A 14,266-nucleotide genomic window follows, 5' to 3' on the forward strand; every position below is an offset into this window, starting at 1 on the left:
GGCTATTGATCCGGAGTTCCCGGGTTCGAACTCGACCGCGGCGGCTGCTTTTTTATGGAGGCAAAACGCTTAGGCGCCCGTGTGCTGTGCGATGTCAGTGCACGTTAATGATCCCCAGGTGGTCGAAATTATTCCGACGCGCTCCAATACGGCACCTCTTTCTTCCTTTATTCTTTCACTCCATCCTTTAACCCTTCCCTTACGGCGCGTTCAGGTGTCCAACGATATGTGAGACCGATACTGCGCCATTTCCTTTCCCCAAAAACCAATTTTTTTATTGTTATTAATAATATTATGTAACTAAAAGGTTTTCTGCTCACTCCTCTCAGGAATCAAGGAGAGGATGACAAGCAAAAAATGCTCATCGCCCTCGTCATCTGCTGTCTGCTGCTGCTGCTCCTGCTGGGCCTATTGTACTCCTCCAGCTCCAGTGAGCGCAAACTCTCCGCGCGAGTATACTGGCGAGCCTAGGCCGCTGTTAAGAAAGTTGATAAGTTTTTTTTAGAGTGAAAACACTGCTCGACCGGACCTTGAACATTGACCTTGCTCTTGTACGTGGTTGCCTTTCAGGCGGTGTTGCCTCAAGCGCTTTCGCACGTGCAACTCGTTCCTGACGGCTATGTGGAGCGCCCAGCTAGTAGAAGGACGTTCCTTAAACCAATGCACAACCGCATCAAGTGTTATTGTATTAGTTATAATCAAGATAAGATGCTACCACACAATCCTGGTGGCGTAAATAGTTTATTATACAGCAGTTATAAAACGAAAATTTGTCTGAATAAGCGCTTAACTAATTAGCATGAATGGGATAAGTATGACTGCAGAAAATAGCTCTAGGCCCCATAAGAAGACAAAAAATATCTTGGAGGACTTGTTAACAACATTCTTAAAGAAAATGAGATAGCCCTTTGGTCGATCGAGTCTACATTCCTGTGGTTTCTACAATCAGTGCCTAATGGTCTTGCGATTTTCCCGCCAATAATTTGTGCGGAACCGTTCCATTCCTCTTATATCGTGTGTATGAGTCATACCTGCTATAATTTTCCAGTACCTTTCATTAGATTATAATATGGCATTATACTAATCACAGCTTAAGCCCTTTTCTCGGGTAAGCCTACTTTCAAAATTTTGGGGGTCCTTAGAAATTTTGGGGGTTGGTCAACTTCCAAATTATGGAGCTCTTAAGAATTTCAATTTTGGTGCCGTCCTATAATTGATCCACTGGTGGTCACGCGGTTTTGAATAATTATCGATCCTCTCAATCGCATTCACAGATCGCGGGGAGTCTTTATACCCCTACTTCTGCAATGGTGAATCGGTTAAACAATCCGCCACTCCCCTCCAGGCGGCTGTTTCAAACACAGCCACCGGGAGGACTTGTGGGGCCCAGGTTGTTCTACCCGAGCTCCCGTAAAGATTCATGCGCCCTCTACGGTGGACAGGGGGAAACTGCATTGAATTTGGCAACGGTAGCCAGTTTGCACGCGCTTCGAAGGGCAGGTTGCCGCCTTCCACGTTAGCCATGCCAAAAACCTTTATTTCCACCAGAGAAGAGGCTCCCCTACTCCCCATCTCTGGCACGCAGGCCTAGGGGTGGGGGCCGGGAGCCTCGCATCTAAAGGCAGGCATAGAGTTCTTGGTCTCTTGCGGCCTCCAGTGCCAGGTGAATGACTTTTTTATGCATGGCGGGGTCCGCGCTTTGCAGAAGGGTTTCCCAGGCTTCCTTGCTATTTATTCCTTCTTTAATCCCTGGGGAGTGTGTACATTCCCAAATGATGTGATCTAGGGTCCCCCTATTCTCACATTTTTTGCATTTTTCCTCTATTTCCTTTTCCCTAAATACGTGTGATGCCCACACCGGGTTTATGAAGTTCCCAGCTTGTAGTCTACGCCATGTTGTAGCTTCTTTATTCTCTAGTGTTTTGTCCGGCGGAGGGAAAATCCTCCTTTGACTTCTATAGTTCTCTATTATTTCTGCATAGCTGATCAGTCTCTCATCCAGGTCCTTGCAGTCGGGCGGCTCTCCCCTGGCTCGGAAGTAGAGGTCTCGAGCCAGGGTGTTTGCCGCCTCGTTTCCAGGGATGGATGCGTGAGCTGGTACCCACACGATGCGTACGTCCCTCCCAATTTCCTTCTTTTTTAGAATTTGTGCTGCTTCTAAGGCAATCCTCCCTCTGCCATAATTGTAGACTGCAGTTTTGCTGTCACTAGCTATAATTTTGGCCTGCGTTCCTACGCATGTTAGGCAGGTTGCGATGACGTCACAAGGCCATGTGACCTCTCTCGACCAATCGGAGAATTTTGAGGAAAATTTCCACTTTCGCTGTGCTTTCTGGTCAATTGTGGTCACATGACCATGATTATAGCACCAGGAAAAAGACCTATCAGGGAATTTCAGTACGGAGGAACACGACACTGAATGACGAGAGCCAAAATGCTACCTGATTAATATCGGTTGACTGATAGAAATTGATTTTGGTGGTGAGACAAATGCGCAACAGTGCTATGCTCCGCGACATTGTTGGCAATCAGAGCGAAGCTAAAGAGCCGAAACACGCCCTTTGTTCCAAAGCGTCAGAGTATAGTCCCCGCATGAAGCTTTTTCTGGCAGCTAGAGCCGTTTTAAGGTGTCCACCCTGATGAGGTCCGACCAAAGTCGCCGATCGGAGCGGCCAGGAGCGAAAGATGAGAGAACAAAGACATGGGAGGCAATGGGAAAAAGAAGGAAAGAAGTAGGAGAAAATCAAGGGACACTGTCGCGAACAGAGAGAGAGAAGAGCGATGATGATGATCTTGAATTTTTATAGTGCAAGGGCATCTGCGGCCAAACAGCGCCATGGCACTAGGTATTTTCTCTGGCTCAAGGTGGGGTCAAAGACCCATTTTCCAAGCATTTCTCCCTGAGTAAGCCAAGCACCAGGACAGGGGATGCCTGCAGCGCGCCGCTGGCGCCCGCCGCTCGCAGTCGGAGCCCCGAAGGCCATTGGCCACGTGATCCGCTCTCATCCGATGTTTTCTTCCCCGAGAGGCCGCACCTCAGAAACGGAAGCCTTAGATGAGGGGGAGTTCAGCAAAGATTCCCTGTGCGGGCGTCCGGGGAAACAAACCGAAGAACCTGGGCGCATGAAAGCCGCAGCAGCGGCCAGTGCAGTGTCTGGGTGATACGGAGGACGGTCGTCACGCCCGCGTTCGCGAGGCTCGACGCCAGGCTTGTGCTTGCCGCCGAGCGAGAAGCCGGTCGGCGGCGAAGAAAGATTGAGGAACGACGGTGGACAAATGCCTCGCAGCAGCGAGAGCGGCACCGGCGGCAGGCGTGTAGAGGGTGGACCACCAACTTTCGGGAGAGCCGTCTTGGAGGAGGTTCGTGTTAGCGTTAGTAGGACCGCGCTGGAGCGAGAGTGCAGGAAGCGTCAGCGCGAAACAGCCGCCGACTCACGCCTATTGCTTAACTAGGCCGTTGCCTACTTGAAGAGGATTGTTGCGAGCCAAAAAGAGACGCACTCATAAGGGAGAACCACACAGGACAAAGGATATGTGGTTTTCCCTTGTGTGTACATTTTTTTTTTTGCTGCGAAATATCCTCTTCAACATGCCATACCAACAGGCCCGCCATTTAAGCGTTGCTGTTGCCTATTTTAGCCATTTTGTTTTCAATTCGACATCATTACCACTCCCATTACAAGAAAAAGCTGGCAGCGAGTGTGTGTCTACTTGTAGTTGGCGCAGAAAATCCCAGCGATGACTAGAAAAATGGGGTGACCTCATCAAGCGGCCGTATGCCACACACATCAAGCCAAGCACCGCTATTTCAGACATTCACATGTCGCTACTACGACTAACGGTCGCGTCAAAATTTTGGTACGAATCACCTTACTAATGGCGCAAGATGAAGGTCGGCCAGTGGCACCATAGACGAACGACATGAATGGGATTTTCTGAAGTTTATGGTTTAGTTTAGTTCTAGTTTAGTTTATGTGTAACATTCCAAAGTGACTCAGACTATGAGGGACGCCGTAGTGAAGGATTATGGTTTATGGTATAAAGGAGTTTAACGTGCCAATGCGGCTTAGGCTATGAGGAACGCCGTAGCAAAAGGCTCTGGAAAATGTGACCATATGGGGTTCGAAATTTCCGGAGCCGGATTGTCTGAAGTGGCGGTGGTCAGCTTGCTGTTACGGTCACTCGATGACGTCACGTAATTTTTTTATGATCGCTGGGATTTCTTGTACCATCTGCGATTACATACACTCAACTTACGCCGCCGGCTTTTCTCACACTGGGCCTAAGAGTGCTTTCGCATTAACACTAGAAAAAGAAGCTTCCTCTGATAGGCCAGCGTTGAGATTGTGGGCGTCCATTAGATTTTGAGAATCGAGTGCACGCGTGGCACTTGGGCGAGCAGACGGACCGAGTACACGCACATACTGAGCCATGCTCCGCGCTGTTGCCCACCCACACGCTATCCTTGCAGTAGAGTAGCAAATGGAAGATGTGCTACCGTGACCAACCTCTCTGCCCTTCGACACCTTGGATTTCTCTCGCTCATTCCCAGAAAACATCTAAAACAGTATAAGGCAAGGGTCAACAGGAAATACAGTATAGAGAGGATTCAGCACGCACTAAATCTAGGACGAAGCATGAACGGAGCTAAGGAGAGAGTAGGCATAGTTCCTTATTTTACATTCTTGCTATTTATTTATTTATTCTGACATCCCTACTAAAAGGCCGTTACAGGTGTGGAAACAAAACAGAAAACGAGCAAGGCTAACCAATCTGATAAGGCCAAGAGCATAATACATTTAAATTTTCAACTGATTACATAAGACAAAAGAAGTCTGAGCAATGCGTATCGCACATTGTTGCCCAGAGTCATTCAGGTGCCCTTGAAGACACCTATGAAGGTCAACACTACACAGAGACACATATAACAAAAGAAAACGTAAAATGGTTAATTTGCCCTCTGCGCTTCCGGAATGTGTAACAGTGTATAAATTAATAAAAAAAAGCATTAATTGAAGAAGTCTTATAGCTATGCAATCGGAAAGCATGTTCCATTCCTTTATCGTTCTGGGAAATAAACTAAACTAAATGCGTCGTTACACGTTACTGAAGGATTCTTATCTACTTAGCAATAGGAGAGATTCATGTTAAAATGATTCTATCAAACTATAGGCCAATTTCAGTATTAAGTGTAATTAATAGAGTATTCGAAAAGGTGTTTTGCAAGCGAATACAGAGCTCTTTAACTAAGTACAATGTCCTCTGTCAAATCAGCACGGCTTCCGACCCCAAAGATCCACTTCCTCGGCAGCTCTGCTCCTTACACAGCTGATAAACAACTCATTACATAGCAACAAACTGGCCATAGTTGTTTACTTAGACATATCAAAAGCCTTTGACACGGTTGACCATTCGATATTATTACAGAAAATAGAGACTTATGGTTTAAGGGGGAAATTTATGATTTAATCAAAAGTTACTTTTCTTGTCGAGAGCAATGCGTTGTTACTAGAAACTATATCTCCGCTCCTCAAAAAATCACACTTGGCGTGCCGCAGGACTCTGTACTCGGGCCCCTCCTTTTTTCTTTATACATCAATGATTTCCCACTGTTTCTGAACTATTCTGAAGCTGTTATATACGCTGATGACACTGCGCTATTTTTTACAGGAAATACATTAGAGGATCTCGAGGGCAGAATTAACGAGGAACTTAGTAAAATTTCCCAGTGGTTCGTAAACAATCGACTCACACTTAACACCGAGAAAACAAAGTGTACTTTATTTCACTCAAGGAAAAAGAATATTAGCTGTGATAACTTATTTATAACCTTAAACGGTACGTATTTGCTTAATGTCTCCGAAACCAAGTACTTGGGTGTAGTTTTTGAATCGGACATGCATTGGAAGGAGCAAATTAAAAATGTTTGCTCTAAATTAGCTTATGGCTGTCATATTTTATTAAGGGCGAGGGAATGTTTTCGTGCACCGATTTTAAGCATATTGTACTTAGCTTTTGTCCAAAGTCACTTATGTTACTGCTTAGAGACATGGGACGGTACCTATAAAACGTATTTAGGATCAATATTACGCCTGCAGAAGCGTGCTGTACGTATCATAACCTTCGCAAAGACAATTGACCCTAGTTGACCACTCTTTCAAGAACTGCGAATATTACCGGTATCAGTTGCATACAAACTAAAGATAGCTCAAATAGTAAACACAGTAATAAGAACTAATGATCTAATTCCTCTTAGACTGTTTAGATCGCCGCTGAGACAAACAAGAGCCACCACTAATAACAGATTTAACCTACCGCCTTGTCATAACACCTACGGTTAAAGGTTATTAGAGTACAATGGTGCCCAGATGTGGAATGCGATTCCCGATGACATCAAACTCAAACATAATTTTTCGGCCTTATTGAAAAACATTTTTCTTGTCTGCCCAGAACTGTGGGACTGAATGCGCTTGTGCTTGGTTTTGTACGTTCATAAACTATTTTTTGTTGCTTTTCAGAATATGTATGTGCTTAACATATTTGCAATGCCGCTATTGTAGCATCTCACGTCTTTTTGTACATGTATTTTGAATGTCTGCCATTCTTTAGTGAATATTATGTATTTGGACCGTTCACTAGCCGAGCTGGCTATGGGTCCAATCAAGTTTTGATGTATTGGTTTTATAAAATAAAATGATGATGATGATGAAAAACAAATGAAGCAGAAAAATAATTCGGCCCTTCTTGACCACATTCTTAAAGAAATGTGATAATATTTGTAAGTTGTCTGCCCATCCCCAAATATGTCAAAGGACCCCCCTCCCCTCCAATTTTTGAGATTAGGCCAACCTTAGAAAATGGGCTAAAGTGCACTAGTGGGGATTAGCGGGCTGTTAATGTGGATTAATGTAGATTAGTGGGTGAATAAAGGCGAAAGAGTGGATCGGGTTGGTACAATCCCTTATGACAATCCGATTAAAGGTGCTCGAACATTCTAGTCCTCAGATTTTAAAATTTTGCAGTGCTGATGATGTCAATACCGTCTCTACAAATCAGGAAATTTCGTTACGGAGAAACCGGTTGGCTTTTGCAAGGCAACCTCAGTAACATCGCATTAATAATAATTCTGAAACTTAGTGCAAGGAATTGATGGTGATGTTCCTTTTGTGGGCTTGGGTGGCCATGTGCCCTCTATGGCTGGCCATGCACATATATCAAATGTTCGGTCTTTTCGATCTTGAGGCTGTGAACAGCAACAAAAAGCAGAAACTTTGAATGGGACTTTACGAACTGATTGTGGAATGCTGCTTGGTGGTGTGCTAACATGCCTCCCTCTGACACCGCAGTTGACGAACCTCAAGACGATGACCCGGACAATACAGGACCACCCCAGTACAAGTCGAACCCTCCCAGCGGTTCATCGTCCAAGCCCCCAGCTGGTACTTTGAAACCACTTCTGAATCGCCTATTTTTCCTTTAATTCCGATTGTAACGGCTACTGTTAGTTGCGTGGCTTCATCCTAGCTGCTCAGGAGCAAGTGAAGCCAAAGTTGGTTACGAGGAATCAGGAAAAGAAACGTACCGAAAAAGAGGCTAATAGATTTACTGTGCGTCCTATCAATATGTACTGGCAACGGGCCTCAGGGCTAGTGGAATGCCTGTTAACCAGTGGGTGACAGCAGCTCGAGAAGGAATGTAGCAAAAATGAAACCAGCAGCAGAATGCCCACACCTCTGCTCTTGTAAGTTTAAGTGCTGAGAAGCAAAAGTAAGAAAAATTAAAGGTGCACTTGTATCGAAAATGAGACAGCATTGAGAGTTCCTTTGCCTTTTCTGTTACTTAGTAATGTAACTAATAATTCCTGGTAATTAGTTATCGGTAAATGAACCTATTAATTATTAGTTGTGACCAAATTATGAATAATTAGCTTAATTATTCATGAACCAAATTAATGTGCTAATGTTCTGTCCGTTGAATTCTGGAGTAATAACTAGTAATTAACCAATTTCGTGAACTACTCGGAATAATTAGGAAAAGAAGAGCCTTTTTATTAAATTAATCATTTCATTTAGAAATCGGGTCATGCAAACTTTCCGTTCAGTGATTATTAATCATTACAAATCAAAATTGCACTCGTATGGGATGATCGATTGTTCGTGAGGACACTATCTGTCCACTCTTCCTGTCACACTCCTTGGTGACTCATCTTCTCTACGCCGCTCATGAGGCAAGTAATGCTTACGCCTTAAAAGTACGGGAGCAGAAAGGCGTAATAATAATATTATTAATAATAATAATAATTGGTTTTTGGGGAAAGGAAGTTGCGCAGTATCTGTCACGTATACCGTTGGAGACCTGAACCGCGCCGTAAGGGAAGGGTTAAAGGAGGGAGTGAGAGAAGAAAGGTAGAAAGAGGTGCCGAAGTGGAGGGCTTAGGAATAATTTCAACCACCTGGGGATCTTTAACGTGCACTGACATCGCACAGCACACGGGTGCCTTAGCGTTTTGCCGCCATAAAGACGCAGCCGCCGCGGTCGGGTTCGAAGCCGGGAACTCCGGAGCAGCAGCCGAGCGCCCTAAACGCTGAGCCACCGGGGCGGGTAAGAAAGGCATACTGAGCCTTACTTCTTGTGACCATGCAAGCACACTTTGACTGCAAAGCTTTCAAGCTATTCGACCAGAAGCGCCCGTCTTCCCAGGTCGCAGAGCGCCAGACAAATCGTGGAAGAAACCACAGTGGTCGATTAATCTCAAGCCCTGCACTACGGCACCTCTCATAGCCGATGTGTATGTAGCCTTGATGCGTTAAACATCTCATAGACTAGCCAAATAAAAACTGGGAGACGATTAAGCTCCGCCTTAAGAGTGAAACGCGATAGCGTTCCCTCGTGGTCGAGCACCCGCTTATTTAGACAGCGCATCAGCATTCAGGGAAGGCGCAGATTGAGAAGATACGCGCGCCTTCTTCCGGGCTAGCATGGCGACGGCGCTACGACTGCACGCCAAGCTCGGAGGAATTGCACTGGAAGCGCATGACACTCCCTTAATTCTCGCATCTGTAATTTGCATGCTCATAATTGCTCATGTATGCCTCGGTACAAATCTCGCAGATACGTTTCTATGAAACGCGTGCACTCACTAGACGCGCCTTTATTCTTGTTGAAACGTGGAGCTGTCAAGGAAGAGTGCCCGGCTCGAACGCCAAAAGGCCCTAATTCGATTCCCGGCTTAATAATAATAATAATAATTGGTTTTTGGGGAAAGGGAATGGTGCAGTATCTGTCTCATATATCGTTAGACACCTGAACCGCGCCGTAAGGGAAGGGATTAAGGAGGGAGTGCCAGATTCCCGGCTTGCACGCCGGTTTTTGAAGCGAAAGCTTTACTGGCCGCAGGTTGAGCAGTTTAGTTTCGCGTGATTAATGTAGAGCCATGCTGCGCGTGCGCGAGGAGCAGTGACGACACATGGCGCATTTCTCTCTCACTCCCTAGTCACAACTGCGCATGCGCCACTAGTAGCACCGAGCCACAGGTGTTCCGCCGCGGCGCAGCGCCGCACCTTTCCTCAAAATATATAATATTATGATTGGTTTTTGGTGGAAAGGAAATGGCGCAGTATCTGTCTCATATATCGTTGGACACCTGAACCGCGCCGTAAGGGAAGGGATAAAGGAGGGAGTGAAAGAAGAGAGGAACAAATAGGTCCGTAGTGGAGGGCTCCGGAATAATTTCGACCACCTGGGGATCTTTAACGTGCACTGTCATCGCACAGCACACGGGCGCCTTAGCGTTTTTCCTCCATAAAAACGCAGCCGCCGCGGTCGGGTTCGAACCCGGGAACTCCGGATCAGTAGTCGAGCGCCCTAACCACTGAGCCACCGTGGCGGGGCCTACCTCAAAATGCAACTTTCAATTTTCAGTTTTCTCTTCCCTCTTTCTCTTCCTCCTTTATCCCTTCCTCTACGGCGCGGTTCGAGTGTCCGCCGAGATATGTGAGACGGTTACTGTGCCATTTGCTTTCCTCAAAAAGCAAACAAAACAAGTGAGCCGATGGCGTTCATGGAGTTAATTGGCATTGGCAACTTTGCAAACACCGTTCATTTTCACGAAAGGAAAGGCGCACAATCTGCTCCGTGGGTTAGTGGAGACCTCAATCTAGCTTTCGCTTTGTATATCCTGGGTTAGCTGGGCTAATCTACATTATTTTTTTATTCTTTGAGTATGCGTGCTCTATTACCTTTACGCAGCTCCTGAATATATCGGCGCATGCGCAGTAGATGGCTGTGCCAGGCACGGTGAAATCGGCTTTACGTGGCGTAGTGAAGCTACCGCTTCTTAGGGTCTGTACATTCCACCCAGTCGAGTTTTTAATGCAGAGAGTGACATCGCTCGTTCTTATTTTGGCTTCACAACATAAGTTCATAGCTCCGGCGGGAGCACAGTGAGAAGCAAGAGCAGGACGTGGCACCTTAATCGCTAACCGCATCCATGGTATATGGGGAGCGCAAAGACGGCACAGGGGACAAAAAAAGACGGACAACACAGCGCCTGTGTTGTCCGTCTTTCTTTGTCCCTTGTGCCGTTTTTGCGCTCCCCATATACCGTGGATCATCGTTACCGACTCGCCCAAGTTTCCACCCTTGTGCTAACCGCATGAAACGATAATGCGCGGTGACATAATGCATGAGCTGAAGGCGACCCCGGCGGCTGTGTTTTTATGTAGGAAAAACGCTAAGGCGCCCGTGTGCTGTGCGTTGTCAGTGCACGTTAAAGATCCCCAGGTGGTCGAAATTATTCCGGAGCCCTCCACTACGGCACCTCTTTCTTCCTTTCTTCTTTCACTGCTTCCTTTATTCCTTCCCTTACGGCGCGGTTCAGGTGCCCGCCGATATATAAAACAGATACTGCGCCGTTTCCTTCCCCCCAAACTAATTATTATTATTCCCTCAACCTCTCTGCCCGCTTCCTGTCTCGTAGAGTTATAATATCCTTTTTGTTTCCACAGCTTGCTGCGTTGTCCCTAACTTCAGCTCAACCCTTTTCTTCAGCCTCCGCGTTTCTGTCTCATGCAATATAAAAGCCTAAAAGCGGGATACTACACACATATAGTCGTACGACAAAGCGATGTGACTAATCATTGTAGCGGTCGCAACCGATCAAAAGTCACTCTTAACCAAGCGCCCACCCCTCATGGGGACCATATAGGTTGAAATGAATAATAAATAACACTGATTAACCCCATATTTTTGGGGTTAGGACAGTTGACTTTTGATAAATGTTTGATGAAATTTAGTGGACACCTGGTAAAAGAATAGAGCGCAGAAGAGCTAGGACTTGTGGCTTTACTGCGACGAATTAAGGTCTTCAAATGTTCTCTTTCGATGTTTCCATGCCCCGATTGTCAGATTAGCAAGGAAGATCTTCAAGTGTTGCTGGCCATGTGTGATTACTGAGCCCAGCACGTTGTTTCAGACTCGTTTCCATTGTAGGTTCTTAGGAATTAGTTGGAAATACTACCTAAAAGCTTGCATTATCTAACAAGGAGAGCTAGCAAGTCGTATGTGAAAAGTCGGAAGAAATGCCTGCTCTCAAGAACAGGTGGCAGGACAGAAGCGGGCATTAGGCCACATTTATGCAGGTTACTGATACGATATCTTTTAATCCTTTACAAATGCATGCTCTCGCATCCTTTCAGTAGGAAACCTTCTATGAACGCTAATTTAGGACAGCTGATTTTCACTGAGAGAGGAACTCGGGACGTTTTTGTGTTGTGGTGAGCAACTCCAGCGCACCAATTTCACCGGGACACGTCTAAGAGCTGTCGTGCTTTCTGCGAACGTTGTGCTCATCTTTCAGTTTTTCATCTCTAGTGTCGACTAAACCAATTTTTTATAAGCTGCTCTTCTTCGATATTCGTGAAACCTTAGGAGGTTTTAAAGCGAAAGCTTTATTGGCCGGAGGATGAGCAGTTTCGCGTGATTCCTGGAGAGCTGTGCTGCTCCTGCGCGAGGAGCAGTGACTACACATGGCGCATTTCTGTCTCTCGTTCCCTAGTCACAACTGCGCATGCGCCATTAGTAGCACCGAGCCACAGGTGTTCCGCCGCTGCACTAAGCCGCGCCTTTCCTCAAACTGCAACTTTCGTTTTTCAGTTTTCCCTTTCTGCTTTCCCTCCCTCCTTTATCCCTTCCTTTACGGGGCGGTTCGGGTGTCCACCGAGATATCTGAGACGGTTACTGTGCTTTGCGCGCTCGGCGCGCCATCTGACATGATGTCACACCGCGCGACTCGCCGCCGCCGCCGTTTGGTATGACGTCACACCGCGTTCCTCGTTGCGCTCGCCTCTGCTCGCTTCGCCAGCTGCGTCGCATGCCTGATATCAAGTAGGAGGATTGAAAAGGAGAGCTCGCGTGCGCCGCAACCAGTTGTGTTGTCTTTAATGCGACAACATAGCTAGACAACCAGCCTATCCTGGACTTGCAATCAAGATTAATCAAGGCTAACCATGCTATGCCTTAGCTTTCGCTACGTATATCCTGGCATAGTCTAGCTAAGCCACTGCCAATTTTCTCTCTCTCACTATCTTCTCACTATTTCGCATGCGCCACTAGTAGCACCGAGCCACAGGTGCTCCGCCGCTGCGCAGCGCCTTTCGTCAAAATCCATATTTCAATTTTCAGTTTTCTCTTTCCTCTCTCCCTTCATCCTTTATCCCTTCCTTTACAGCGCGGTTCGGGTGCACGACGGTTACTGTGCCATTTCCTTTCCTCAAAAACTAAACAAAACAAGTGAGCCGACTGCGTTCATAGAATTCATTGACGTTGACAACTTTGCAAAGACCGTTAATTTTCACGAAAGGGAAGGCGCACAACCGGCTCTGTGGGCCAGTGGAGACCTCAATCTCGCTGTCGCTTTTGAATCGAAAAACTTCACTAGGTTCGTCATCACCGGGTTTCGCGTGAGCCACACTACAGATTTGCCACAGCTGCGCATTGCCGAAACCGAGTGACGTCACGCGGAGCGCAGGTGGTCGCTGCTGCCGCAGCCGTCGTCGCCGCCGCGCGCTGCATCCGTCGTCTGACCGTGAAACCGAGTGACGTCACGCGGAGCACAATTGGTCGCTGCTGCCACAGCCGTCATAGCCACCACGCGCTGACTCCGTCGTCTGACCGTGAAACCGAGTGACGTCACGCGGAGCACAATTGGCCGCTGCTGCCACAGCCGTCATAGCCACCGCGCGCTGACTCCGTCGTCTGACCGTGAAACCGAGTGACGTCACGCGGAGCACAATTGGTCGCTGCTGCCACAGCCGTCATAGCCACCGCGCGCTGACTCCGTCGTCTGAACGTGAAACCGAGCGACGTCAAGCGGAGCACAATTGGTCGCTGCTGCCACAGCCGTCATAGCCACCGCGCGCTGACTCCGTCGTCTGACCGTGAAACCGAGTGAAGTCACGCGGAGCACAATTGGTCGGTGCTGCCACAGCCGTCATAGCCATCGCGCGCGGACTCCGTCGTCTGACCTTGAAACCGAGTGACGTCACGCGGAGCACAATTGGTCGCTGCTGCCACAGCCGTCATAGTCACCATAGGCTGACTCCGTCGTCTGACCGTGAAACCGAGTGACGTCACGCGGAGCACAATTGGTCGCTGCTGCCACAGCCGTCATTGCCACCGCGCGCTGACTCCGTCGTCTGACCGTGAAACCGAGTGACGTCACGCGGAGCACAATTGGTCGCTGCTGCCACAGCCGTCATAGCCACCGCGGGCTGACTCCGTCGTCTGACCGTGAAACCGAGTGACGTCACGCGGAGCACAATTGGTCGCTGCTGCCACAGCCGTCATAGCCACCTCGGGCTGACTCCGTCGTCTGACCGTGAAACCGAGTGACGTCACGCGGAGCACAATTGGTCGCTGCTGCCACAGCCGTCATAGCCACCGCGCGCTGACTCCGTCGTCTGACCGTGAAACCGAGTGACGTGACGCGGAGCACAATTGGTCGCTGCTGCCACAGCCGTCATAGCCACCGCGGGCTGACTCCGTCGTCTGACCGTGAAACCGAGTGACATCACGCGGAGCACAATTGGTCGCTGCTGCCACAGCCGTCATAGCCACCGCGCGCTGACTTCGTCGTCTGACCGTGAAACCGAGTGACGTCACGCGGAGCACAATTGGTCGCTGCTGCCACAGCCGTCATAGCCACCGCGGGCTGACTCCGTCGTCTGACCGTGAAACCGAGTGACATCACGCGGAGCACAATTGGTCG

General features: G+C 47.9%; 1 protein-coding gene across 1 annotated transcript in view; it reads left to right on the forward strand.

Annotated features, from left to right (window-relative positions):
* Positions 1–335: 335 nt before the first annotated feature.
* LOC144108631 (uncharacterized) overlaps positions 336–14,266 on the forward strand; it is a 71,353-nt gene continuing 57,422 nt past the window's right edge. Inside the window, exons 1-2 of the mRNA XM_077641818.1 lie at positions 336–430; positions 7,347–7,439. Coding sequence (XP_077497944.1) covers positions 358–430; positions 7,347–7,439 — 166 coding nt within the window. The 5' untranslated portion in view covers positions 336–357. The remainder of the gene's footprint in view (positions 431–7,346; positions 7,440–14,266) is intronic.

Source organism: Amblyomma americanum, chromosome 10, assembly GCF_052857255.1.
Source record: "Amblyomma americanum isolate KBUSLIRL-KWMA chromosome 10, ASM5285725v1, whole genome shotgun sequence".
Classification (NCBI taxonomy): domain Eukaryota; kingdom Metazoa; phylum Arthropoda; class Arachnida; order Ixodida; family Ixodidae; genus Amblyomma; species Amblyomma americanum.